The 13,668-nt window shown below is 39.9% G+C and overlaps 1 protein-coding gene across 1 annotated transcript in view; it reads right to left on the bottom strand.

The window, feature by feature from the left end:
- TRPC7 (transient receptor potential cation channel subfamily C member 7) overlaps positions 1-13,668 on the bottom strand; it is an 82,516-nt gene that overhangs the window by 31,519 nt on the left and 37,329 nt on the right. The window contains exon 4 of the mRNA XM_087753878.1: positions 2,481-2,645. Coding sequence (XP_087610004.1) covers positions 2,481-2,645 — 165 coding nt within the window. The remainder of the gene's footprint in view (positions 1-2,480; positions 2,646-13,668) is intronic.

Here is a 13,668-nt window from a genome sequence, read left to right on the forward strand (position 1 = left end):
GGTCAGGACAGCTCCTATAAGCAGTATTCCACATCATTACAGAAATTGCCTTCATTTTTGTCACTGTCTTAGCCCAGAAACAAGTCCCTGACTCATGGCTGGGCATCCATGTGTCTTTTAAGTCAGGCCTGATTCGATTTAAGTTAAATATCTTAGCTGATTGTTACTATGGAAAAATTATTTCATTACCCAGTTGTGTAACATCAAGATTGTTCCCATGACTTAAAACCAAACAAAACACTTGTAAAACTGATCAGGACAAAATTGGGCTGCTCAGAGCATCACATGCAAATCTTCTGTTAACATGACCATCCTTTTAGCGGATATGCTGCCTATGTAAAATTGTCTGCAATAACACTATGAGAGGATACAAGGCTCATGCATCAACCCTCAACCCTTGAACCTAATAATTACTATTTTGGGTGAGGTACCAATTCATGGGGGAAAAATGCATTCATTATTCAGTTATTTCTGTCACAGTCCCCAATCAAAAAATCAAGACTACATTGTTCTGATCAATGCAAAGCCATGCATTAAAAGACAATTCCTTCCTGAAAGAACTTTCAATTTGACTTTATGACAGAATGTTCCGTATGTTTTTTCACAGTCTAAAGCGGGGTGAAAAGAAAGAGACATTGAAAAATAAGAATGCACAACAGGTTTAGTGTAACGAAATCACAGTTGATGAAAAGTTAAGTCCCCCTCCCTCCATTCTTTCTTAATTTTAATACACCTACCTCAAGAAATTAAAATGAAATAACTTTCTCAATTATGTCTTATTTCTGCTGTAAAACTGATTTATTTTGAATTTTTTGCCTCAGTTTTTTCCCCCCTTAGTTTTTATGCTTTTCATTTAAATTCTTCACTTATTTCTAGTCTAATTGTTCTCCCCACCTATTGCTATATTCAAATGCAACCTCTGTACTTCTGAGGATACACCACAAATGTTGCTGTTGGCTGGTGTGCCAACACTCAGAACATTCAACAGAGGTGAAGGAAATTAAACAGCTTCATAAATCCCTGCTAGACTGAGGTCTGATGTAACGGAATCAACATTGTAATTCCACACATGAATTCCCTCTACCACCTAACCAAAACCACCCACAATACAGCCTGGCTTTTGCATGTACTTTTTGTGAAACTCTGGAGTCCTGTCCACTATTCATAAAAGCTGTGGGGTTTTGTGTTGATGCAAACCTTGAGAAAATGGAGTTACATTCTCAATTACTCTAAGAAAAAGTACTTTTCTTGGAAATATTTTGGAAGACGCCAAGCCCTAAACATGTTTTGTTATCTCAAATGTTCTGGAAGACTGTTTTCAAAAGGTTTGTCTGATTGTGCCAACATAAACCTTTTCAAATTATAGTCTTTCCTCAATACCCATCTGTGGATCTATAATTTCTTGGGCTTGGCAAATTTAGAAAGGATTCCTCACTGGCTTTTAAAGGAAATGGGAGAAGATGCTTTCAAGACTGAATAAATTACCGGCACCAGGGGTCATTCTATCAAATTTAAGTACCTCTGATAAGCCTCATGCTGAAGACCTCTACCTTGTAATGAATGATGTTGCTGGCTATTGCTGAATGTGAAATGATCTTCCCTGCCACCCCTTTCTGCTGCGGTAAGAGTAGTGAAAAAAGCTATTTATCACTCAGCCACACACCTATTTATCTCCACTTGCTTGAGCAGACTCTTTCAGGATGGAAACCTCACTACATATTTCACACCACAGACCACTCAAGCTTTTGCCTAAGCTAATGGTTGGCTCTGGTCCTTTGACCTCTAGGTCTTGGCAAAACTCCTGCTCCATCTGATGCTGTGAGACATAGCACAGGTATGTCTCAGACATTTAGGTACGTGGCAGTTTTCCAAGTTTCATCATATTTTCCCTCAAAACCATAAAGATTGTATGATTAAGTCTAGTCTTCTCTGCAGCACTAAGCAGTCCCCTGGGGCTTGCCAGAGTTTCAGGAACATGTGCCATAAGAACGCTCCACTAACTAAAAATACAAGATCAGAAAGAAGAAGGAAAGGGAAGAGAGGAGCCCTGAAGAAGGGAGGAACCTGCAACAAAAACTACATAACAGGCATGAGAGTTTAAACATCAGAGTTAACTGAAAGGGCAACAAAGATCTTCTTTAGTTATTCCCCACTCTGATGGTTCTTCTATTCTTTCTTCATCCCACTCCCATGTTGTCGCCTATCCACTTCTTGTTCCTAGTCTTTTCTTGTCACTCACTGTCTCAATGTTTCCTTCCCCCATCACCCCACCTTTATTATCTGCAAAGATGAACCTCACACCATGCCTAGTAACTCCATTTGTGTATATCAAACAACACCTCACGCTTGCTCTCCTCTGGGGCAATCTTAGACAATAGCATGAATTGCTTCCCAATGGCGTTACAGAAAAATATGTGACTTCATTCCAGGTCCTGGATAGAAACTACTATAAAAAAACATGGACCTTAATGAGTTTGTACCTTGCTGCAAGGAGCAATCCAGTAGGCTATGGCGAGGAAGGGCAGGCCGATGGAGACCCCAAAGACAGCCAAGAACTTCACAGCTATAGATTGCTGCCGTAAGCCTGAGAGGTTTTCATACCACATGGTGAGCAATTGTTGCTGGCAGTTGGGGTGAGCAACAAACTGTAAAAGAAATAGAAATAGAAGTATCAGTAGCATTGTCCAAAGAGGATGAGATGTCAGTGAACAACCTGCTGAACTTGCCAGTGGAACAAGACACGGCATGTCAACATAGCTTATGGTGTCACAAATAGAAAACTGCAGACCAGGCACCCAAAATCCCCCAGAAGCAGAACGTGGTTCATTTCTGTTTCTTGTCTTCTCTAGATAAGTTTTCTTAGACAGCAGACTGTCTAGGCCAAAACCCAACATCCTTCAGTGGCCAGCACTGACAAAAAGTGCCTTGTGGGGTCAGCGTTTACATCTGAGACAGTCTGCATCGAGATTCAGAAAAGACACAGAGAGGCGCTTTGATATCAACCAGGAAAAAAACTCTGATAACTTCCTGAAGACATAGGCCATTGAAATGGCTCAACAGAGCACCAATATTACATTTTTCTATTCACTGCATACGGACCCAAAATGAACCATTCTGCATGGTTCTCCTTCTCCTGTAAACTATAAGAGGTCTGGCTGGTATTTTGCTACTTTAAATGCTTTATCTCAGATTACCTTTCAAAAAATGACAGCTCATTCCTTACTGATCGGACAAAAAGACAAATTTAAAAGCAGAAGGAAAAGCTGTGCTGCTCTGGTACAGAAAGTACATGCTTTGTATCCTGTAACTGAGACTCTTCTTCAGTTTATTGTTCAGAGGAAAAAGAAAAGGCGAGCAGCAGACAACTGAAAAGGGCAATTTCTTAATGGTAAAATTACAGCACCACTGGATCACACGGAAGAATTTTATAATAAAAGATTAAACTTCTTTATTTCATATTGTTCTTCAGAGTGATTGAATTTAGAATGTGACTATCTTTAATCACAAAGAAAGATAATTAAAAGGCAAAATAACTGAAAGAAAAGATGAAAAATAAATATGTTGCTAATGTAGTTGATTGCATTAGCAGAACCGAGTGTTTCATTTGTGAGTTTTCTGGGTGAATAAATGTTCTTAGGAGGGAAATGTAAAACTACTTCAAAAGGAAGAACTTTCTGGAGGTGAGGGGGAGGATGAAGGGGGTAGAGAAAGAGAGGAGAAAAGCTAAGGCTACTGGGGCCTTCGTGGCTGCTGTTGCCCCTGCCTGGCAGTGTGGTCATGGACCATATCTGGCAGCTGCCCCATTGCCCTCCTTCAGCCCTGTCATCTGCAACCAGCTGTGGGGATTTCAGCTGCTGTCTGTAGTTTTATTGGGACTGAAAAGTAGAGAAAATTCTAACTGTGCTTTCATCTTCACTTTCTATGAAATTATAATCAAACCAGGAATTTAATGGACTCTTTTCTAGATGTTTGCATAATAACAAAACCGTTACTGTGAGTTTAAATGATCAGTTTATTGCTAGTGCAGAATGAAATACAGTTGCACAGTAATTAGGATTGCTGTGGAATAATGCTTTTCCTTCTTTAACAGCACATTACCAGCTATTTAAAATGTGCTTCTTCAGATGAATTAGGCTTTGGGGCCTGCATTTCTCAAGAAGAAAAAAATAGAAAATAAGTCTTTATCCCTTCCACTGAATAAATCAATCAGAGTGAAGAAATTTGATAGGTACTCTTAACTTCTTTTGTCTTTAGAATTTTTTCCTGGAAATATTAACATTTTAATATGCTTTCTTTTAAGCTGCTTTCAAAAAAAAAGAAAGCTTTCAAAAAAGATAATCTATAAATCATCAGTCCTAGTCATTCTGAGCATTTAAACTTTAAGGTTAAGGTGATGACAGCAGTATTGCAAGGAGGCATTTCCTAATGCTTATATGTTTATATTTGTGCTAATGCTGCTAGGGCTGCTATCGTTCTGGCAAATGGATAGAAAGATGAAGTGGAAGGAAGCTAGAGAGAGAACTGACTCCCTTTTTAAATTTTATTTTGAGATATGATTAATTCAATAGCAATTGTAGCAACTCATGGAAAGGAAAATTACACTGGTAGATGTGCAGACTTTTGAGATGAAAGGCCAAAACAACAGCCAGGCTTCCTCCTGCTCTTGTAATTGTTCACTGCATTATGAGAATTGATTCAGACAAGGAAATTCAGTTGTCCTTGGCAATGAGACAGTCAAAGACTTTTGCTGGTTGGCATTTCAGCGAATTCATCAGACATTTTAATCTGTTCATTGTTTCATTCCGTCTGGGAAGAGCTACAATAAAAATACAAATATAGGAAAATTGAGAGGGAATTGCCATAAAACTCAGTTATTGGAACAATTTATTTTGTACAAGACAACAAAGATTGGCAGCATGCCATAGAGCCTTGATGGTGTTCATCTTACTCTGATTATTACAAAAATGAGGGAAAAATAAGATCAGGATAAGAAAGATAAGAACATGAATGAGTTTTGATCTGTTATTTGCTTACAGCAAGCCGTAGTTTTTCATGATGTTTGCTCCATCAGATATTAATGAAATATGCAGTGACCCTTGGACAATGCCAACCCTCTCTCTAACAAAATTTCAGAAACTGATCTTAGATCTCATCAAAGACATTACAGAGCTATTTACCTTTCTTTCTTCTCTGGGAATGGGCACTGACACCAAGTTAAAGATTACACTGATGCTTTGCTTAGTGTCATGGGCACAGAAAAGAACAGAGTTTGAAACAAAAGCTTCAAGACAGAATGCTTCAAAGTGTAATGAAAAATGGTGATGTGGTATATTGAATTTCAGAGGCCTAAATGCTGCAATGCTTTTTCAAAGTTCCCATTAAATGTTATTTCCCTTTCTCCAGTCCTGGAAAATGGGGTTAGGAGGCTTTTAGGGGCAAACTGTGGCTGCTCGTGTGCTGCATCCCTGAAGAAGAGAAAGGCAGAAAGAGTTGCAACAAGACCGGTGTGGCTGGAGCTGTGCAGAAGGGCAAGATATCGCTGATTGAAATGGAAGCACTGGCAGTGGAGGGGATTGTGTAGGTCCAAAAAGAGCCATTTAGAAGCATTAAGTGCTTTATCTCATGGGCAGAGTGAGTTCCCTCCAAGCTGATAAAGGTAATGCATCAGGATCTGCGAGCTCAAGAAAAATGTTTTCCAGTGCTTCTGCATTCAGAAACAGCAGTGGCAGCTTTTCTGGTCCCATGGCACAGGGACCCCAGTAGATGGCAGTGGTTTTTCCTTATACTGTGCATACCTCTAATTTAGGACAAAAATTGTACTTCCCTCCAGCTATCAGTTACACACTTTTTTAAGTTAAAAAAAAAGGCTAAAAAAACCCAACCAAAACTCACATCAATCTGAAGAGCCAGCTCAAGCAATGAAGTTGCTAAAGTGGCGTTTTTGAGAGTCACTGAAAGACACAGGAAAGTATTGACACATCCAAAAGACACTGTTCTGTGCTACAGAGGATTAAATGAGTGAGATGAATCTTTGTCTAGAATATGAAAAAAATCTCTCAAAGCCTTCAGTGGGAATTGAAAGGGCCCAAAGGAACAGTTTTACATACAGAAATAAAGAGAATGTTTTAGAGACCACTCCATTGAATGATAACTTTTCCACATTGCTATCTAGTTTGATTTATGACAGCTCTTTCTCATAGTTTATCATGTGTATGCATTGTGGGAAAGCACTTTACAGCTCTCATGACAGAGTGAGATTTTTTTCCTCAGCATCCTTGTTCAAAAATGCATGAGTTTCACTACACAGACAATAAAGTAACTTTATATCTCTGTAACTGTATAGGAAGTTACTTCTGATAGAAAACACTGTAATAGAGAGACTTTCATTTTTTATTTTCTATTATAATGGACAGACAAAGAGTCTCTGATGAGGACCCCAGTATTGTTCAGTATTAGCACAGTGGTTGCCTAAGCTGTCTGTGGTTAGGCACTGTTTAAACCCGCTATCCAAAACACCCTATGGTCCCTACCTGAAGGGCATCTCTCTTATCCTGTGGCACATAACAGATAAGCTATAGCCAGGTTGCAAAAATCCAGGAAATCCTTGAGAGTGTCAGACAATGTTCACACATCAAACAGAAAAAAAAAAAAACAAACCAAAACCTAAAAAGATATATATCTTGGACAGAAAAATGCTGTCAGCAGAAATAAGGAAACTTATGCCAAGACAGGTAAAAGGCAGAGGTCAGCCTCAGATGGTTGGAATTAATCATGCAGAAAAAAACCCAATATTTCCTTTATTACTGAAATTATTATTATTCTAATTCCCTTACAAGTGCAGAAATCTACCACGGAGGCAAGAGAATTAACCACTCAGACAGGATCATCTTGCTTTGCTAATGCACCCTACACTAAATAGCCAGGGGCTGAAGCAGGAAGGAAAAACTCATCAGTGAACCAGTGAAAACACTTTAAAATCCTGCATGTCAGAGCTAACAATGCAAACTTGTAACTTTAACGTCCTGCTTTCACAGAGATACTCCTGTCAGGTCCTTTCCAGCTCACTCCTTCACTGTAAGCCTTATAAGAAATGCTGGCAAACCTCAGCAAACAAAAACTCCAATTCAGGTGAGCAGCAGTGTGTTTAATCAGCGAGTGAGAGCTAGAAAGGGAACTGCATAAATAGATTTTCAGGAGAACTTTGGTAATGTCAAGAGACACTGGCAGGGGCAGGGACGAGCCATTTTTCATTTCATCATGTAGCTGCGTTCATGTCCTTCGAACAACCTTTCTGGGTTCATTATTAAACATTTGTCTTTTGATGTAGCTCATCGCTTCTGCAAGCCTACATTGATTAACACTGTTTTAAGCTGCAGCACCTGCTCACGGGAACCCCTGGTTGGGTGTGTAATGCTTCAAATGTCAGAGATCCTAGCGAACATGCCGAAACTGTTTTGATGACTCATTTGAGTCAATTGTCACCCCATGCCTCTGAATTACAAGGGAAAATGAGGGGAGCATCAAATGGATTGTATACATGGCTTTTCCCATTTTGCAGCACTCCTGCAGGGATCCACATGTTGGAAAAAACAGGTGGGATCTGAACCACACACATTGTGTGCTCTGAAAAGATGAAAGTACGTAAATATTATTAAGAAGACTTCATGACACACCTCACAGACAAACACAGCCTGAGCTGAGCTTGCCGTGCTGGTGTTTGCAGCAGGACCGAAGCCAGTCCTGGTCTGGAAGGTGAGCTGGCATTTGCTTGGCAGAGGTGCTGTGCTTGAGCAAAACCAGAGGCAGGGAGGGATGGAAAGTTGGGCTTGCCCATCTCCACTTCTGTGTAGGCAATGTCCTGTTTCTCCCAGCAAAACCTTCATCAAAGGAGATATGAAATCATCCTTTTTCAGTGGGTTGCTGAAGATGCTGTGGGAGTATCAGCAAACATTGGCAGGGGTGGAAGAAACTCAGGGAAAGGTCAAAGCAGGATATTACTGCTCTTCTCCTGAAGGGTAAGAAATATACTGCCATTTCACCAAAGAGGATCAGATGAATTAAAGGGTAAACATATGCCCACATGCACATGACAGGAAAAAAAAAAAAAGGCAATGAAAATATTAAAGCAAAATATAATTTCTTTGCTTTTAAACCGCTTTTCACTTTTGAAGATTCCTTTGATATTTTAAGCATTTTTAAGTCTTGAAGCCTAAATAAAGAGTCTGGTTTTATACTGAATAAAATACATTTCTTGAACTGAAACATACTCTTTGGAAAAAAACCCATCCAAACAAAAACACAAACTTGAAAAAAAAAATGGAAACATGTTGGAACAGTTTTTTGATCTGGTAAAAGACCCATCTACTTGCAGAGTCGTTTCACCTGATGCAGAGCAGGAGACAACAGAGCTCAGTGGAAACTACTGATGCTTGCTAGGAAATACACAGTACAGGAAAAGGCCAACGTATGCATATACCTTTTCTTATCTTCACCTTGTACTCTGTTCTGTGAACCTCCAAGTGAACAAAGAGCCCTTTGTTTTGAAGAAACTATTCTGAGAAACCTTAACAGAAGCAGATGGGATATATTTATTTCATGATCCAGAGTGCGGAAAAAAACTCTGCTTTTAACAAGTGCTTGTGCTATTAAACTATGACAAATGGGGTTGTCAGAGGGTAAATATGGATGGAACTTGGCTCACTGTTTGCTGTTGTGCCTGATAAGAGCTGCAAGTAAAACTGTAGAAAGTTTAAGAAATAGAAAACTACTTGCCCTATTATTTATGAATTAAAAATAATAAGTAAAGTTCCAATCCAAATACCCATGCTGTGAGACCGTGACCTTTTCACAAAAGAGACCTGCTCTAATTATAGTTAAATTTTATCCATGGCCACAGGCCCAGTTTTTAGAACACACTGCACCAGAGTAACATTACAAGGGAAAGTAAATCAGCAGGTCCAAATTCCTTCATCCAGACACAAAAAAGAATTTCATGGAACCCTGATCAACTTGGATGAAAGAAAATTCAACTGATGATCAAGATTTGTTTCAATGGGATCTGACCATTGCATAAAAATAAATACTACGGGAGAAAAGGTCCTCTGAGATATTGCAGTTGCTGCAGACACACACAGAGAACATGAAGCAAGGAAACGTCCCTGCCCTGAGGATTTCTGCAGCTTTCCCTCTGTCCCTGAGGTTCATTTGACTGTCTAATACTATCACACAAATATTCATGAGGTTCTTGCTCATCCTGTAGATGAGCTTTATGACAGTCTTGGTGAATATTCAGACCCAATATCTGGAGTCTAATATCAGCGTTTATAAACCTGGTAGCAAAGGGAAAAGTTTTATGTTTGTAGGCAGAGCCCAGACGAGCTGGAATTATCAGGAAAAAAAACCCCAACAAGTTATGAACCTTAGTCTCTGAGTTACTTTTAAGGCATAAACCCAGAAGTATTTATTATGGTTTTAGTAATAAATTACACCTTTTATAAAACCTTTCACATGCACTTTTCTGAACTAAACTATCAAGCAAGCATGTTGTTTGGGATAGTTCTTCTGCTCTCTGCTAAATCATTGAGTACATTAACAGGATCGAGATGTCACTTTGCAAAGGTGACAAGAAGACAGAACCAAGGCAATGAAGGTCATCCCAGCATCCCAATGCTCGTGTAATTGCCCAAAACCACCTGTGTCGCACAGGTCTATAAAGGAGATGGTGTGGTCCCATTAGAATGAGCAACATGGATGGAAACAGGATTTGATCAGGCACCAGAATGGTGAACAGGCACAAAATAAAACCCAATAAAAACAAATTAGTCTAATAGCAAACCAAAATAATGGGGTAAATAAAACTGCCAGGACCATTTCAAATGCAATTCACCCATTGACAGAAATGCTCTCCAGTGCCGAGTGAAAACACAGAATTAATAATCCTCTTAGTAGTGGAAGGAATGGAGGGGGATTTTTTTGTTGTTCTGTTACATTTCAGTTACTGTGATATAAAATTAAGTCTGATATATTTGAGGTGTATAACTAGAAAATGTAGAGTTTACACGAATTCTTTAATTGGTTCAGTTTAAACCTTGTTCTGCCTAAAGTTTCTTTATAATTTCACTTCCCTGGGGCAAGGATATAGGCTCTTTTTTGTGCTAAGCATTCTTCTGTAGGGTAGTGAATAAGGTGGTTGGCTCTTAAGAAAACTTCAGTTTCATATTCTAGTGGGCTGTATGTTTCCTGAAGAGATTTATGGCTAATGTCTCTTTTCTCCTCTTTTTACATGTATGAATAAATCTTATCACAGAATTATTTATCTGAAAACAAGCAAATGAGTTGGAAGTCCAAGCCTCTAACATTCCAGGGTTTTCATATCTGTGCAGAATCAAAACCACTTGGCAATCCTTATTATTTAATTATTGATCAGAAAACATGACACAATAAAAGCTACCAAACAACAAGCTCCCTTTGGTATCTAAAACAAACAGCCACAGTGGGCACAGAAGGAGAAATTTAAAATGCTATAGCCTCTTCCTCCCCCAGGAGAGTCAGTAAACTATTTTCCCTTGGCTACATGATGAGGAAAGGCTGGGCTGGTGCTCAGACTCAGATGCCTCCAGCATAGATGGCTTCACCCCCAGCAGAGCCGATGGAGCGAAAGACTCACTCATAGGATGAGACTCCTCTGAGCATGAGGTATAGAGCTTCAAAAATGTACTCAAATGTAGACATCTACAGGTATGGGACAAGAACCTCACGTAGGAGAGCCATACCCTGGGCCAGTACCCATGCAGACATCCAAATTTGAACACCACTTAGGAAAATTCCCTCAGTAACTTGAAATACTGAATCTTATTATTTTTTGAGGGGTTGTACTCATCCCCATCTGACTTTCCATCCAAAACGCACATTAGCAGGTCTACTGTCTATGGGGAGATAGATTAAGCCAAAACTGGGGGCAACTAAGGTCAGGTTTATAGCAGACCATATTAATTGCTCTTTTCTAAGAGAATTTTATTATTAATGAAGGTAATTTTAAGTCCTTTCATCTGTGATGAACATCCATGCAATGGGGCTGATGTGTTCCTGTGCTCTCTTGTCAACGTCTTGATGGACATCTAAGACCCTGTAGCACTTTGCAAATGAAAATAATTAAGCCTGCATATTACAGTAAATTGGGAATATTGCAAACACCACTCGGGGTGGAGAAATGATTCATTCAAACCTTGAGAGGATGGATGTATGGGCAGGAAATAATAAAATGAGATTCATCTTGGAAAAGAAAAGAAATTAAAACATCTGGGCAAAAGGAAATCATCAGAACCACAGATTTTAGTGGGAGGAAGGAACCTTGCTAATGAAATACTCAGAGACATAGAAATGCTTTCTGTGAGGAAGGGAAGTAACTCCTTCCCTTTCCAATCTGACAAAACATCTATAATATGCGGTTAAAAATGTAAAAACAAAAATTGCATGGATAAGCTTAAGAGTCCAGAATGACCACAGTGTTTCTACTGTTCACACAGATATTAAATTACATTTGTACAGTATCGACTGGTTTTCCAGTGACAGAAACAAAAGACACCACAGTCTAAGCCATCAACGACTCCACAAGACCTCAGTTAAATATTCCTGAAACTAAAGAGTGGAAAAAAGTTAACCAGGGATTACAGAAACAAAAACAAAAAGCCAACTTCCTGAAAGTCTTTTTTCATGAGGAGTTTTCCTCCTTGATGCTTCACATCTAGATGGTAAAACATAACCCTGTCCTGCTTCAAGCCATATCTGTTCATGTTACAACCATTGGGGCACAGAAAGATCAATGTTCATCCCATGGGAAATTCCTAAACTTAATTTTGCTCCAAAGAAGGACAAACAGCCGCAAGAGAGATTTTCTGTGACCTACACAGCTCTGAAAGCTGTAGAGCTGAAACATCTCATTTGGGTTACCGAAATGTAGTCTTCCATTTGTGTTAAGGCTAGTGCACAGGCTGCGTGCAAGGCGGTGGGCGGTGTGCCCCGATGTGCCCTCTCCGCCTTTCCCCTGAAGCAGTCCCACCCCAGGGCATGGCATTGCAGGGATTTGCAGGATAACTGCAAATTGAGAGCACACAGAACTCGCAGAGCCATAGCTACCCACCATGGCACGTGGCACAGATATGCTCCTGACTCTCCAAAGGGAGGAGTTTCAGAACTTCCTGTCATGCCTGGGCTTCTCCCGCCCTCTGTTCTCCAACTTATTTTCCTGTGTTTCTCTTGCAAACACCAAGGTTTCCAGTTAACCTTCCTAAGGATGTGCTAGCTGAGCTCTGCTGCAGCCTGTGTTTGGGGCAGTGTCTGTTACTGCACATTTTGAGAGGCAGAGCTGTGTCCTCAGCAGGAGCAGGGCTGGTTCTTTTGCCCATTCAGGGACAAACCACCTCTAGCTCCCGTGTGGGGTGAAAATGCTGCAGGTGGGGCCCCATTCAATGATGAAAAGGACCCTGGAATGGATTTCATGCACAAGACATTGTGCAGGGTAAAACTGCATCCTCTGAGCAAATGAACGGGGAGCACAGGTTGTTGCAGCAGTTGATGAGAACTGGGACTTCTCATGCCCTTAAGTATCTGAGTCGCATGACCAATGCAGTGAAAAATTATAATCTAATGCAGCCATGAGTATTCTGTTTGGAGCATTCTCCATATGTTAATTATTAATAATACAGTTATGAGAAAAGTTCCTGTTCCAGCTCTCTATTAAATAGGATTTACACAGCCATCTGCTGTTCTGTTTAATTCTTATTAATTTTTTTTTCAAACCCAGTTTGTGTGTCTTACTGTTAATTAAATTAAAACTCGTGGAAGAGAAAAGTACTCTGGCTTTGTGATGGCTGCGAACTGAGCTGCTGAGAAAACAGAGGTAGGCACTCAACATTTGCAATTAAAAGAATACAGCAACAATAATTCTGACATTGGGAAAGAAGGAGAATGAATGTCATCTCCTACAGAGAAGCAACAGCTTTAGACCTAAAGGTAAATGTCAACATATAAGCCCCCTGCCAACATTAAAGGATCACAAGAAAGGAGCATAGCAGTATGGACAAAAATGAGAATAGAAAATATGAAGGGCTCTGTAAAGCTGCTATACACCAGTAAAGTGGTTTTGTTGTGGTATGTTAAGAACTGCATTTTCTCACTATTGGCTGTCCAAGGGAAGAGTCCAAGACAGAGTTGTCCCAGCCTCTGTACCTATGCCTCTCACAGGTAGAAATCACACCCTGGCTTAATTAGAAATGAGTTCACACACAGGGAAGATCTGTGCTACCCTTGTATTTCCAGTATCTGAATGAAAACAAACTTGTTTAATTGTTTCAAGAAAAGAAAAAACATTCTGCAACTTTCAGTCAAGAACATGAAGTAAACTCTCTCTTAGATGTTGTAAGCCTGCCTGAAGAACAGCTAAGAGTATCCTTGGCTCAAGAAGATCAAGATCAGTTTTACTTTCTTTCCTGGGGACCAGAACTCCAATTTAGCAACTCGAGCCACTTTTGGCTACAATCCCCCAGAAATACCCAACCTAAATAATTCCTGTTTCACCTTAATGCTGCTTTTAATTTTGCCATTTCCATGAGTAGCTGCTGGACTCTGCCACGGTGTTTGCTCTCACATTGCAATGGTTCCCCAGCCCGC

Source organism: Nipponia nippon, unplaced genomic scaffold (assembly GCF_047370975.1).
Source record: "Nipponia nippon isolate SJK-2023a ecotype South Korea unplaced genomic scaffold, ASM4737097v1 scaffold_17, whole genome shotgun sequence".
Taxonomy (NCBI): Eukaryota; Metazoa; Chordata; class Aves; order Pelecaniformes; family Threskiornithidae; genus Nipponia; species Nipponia nippon.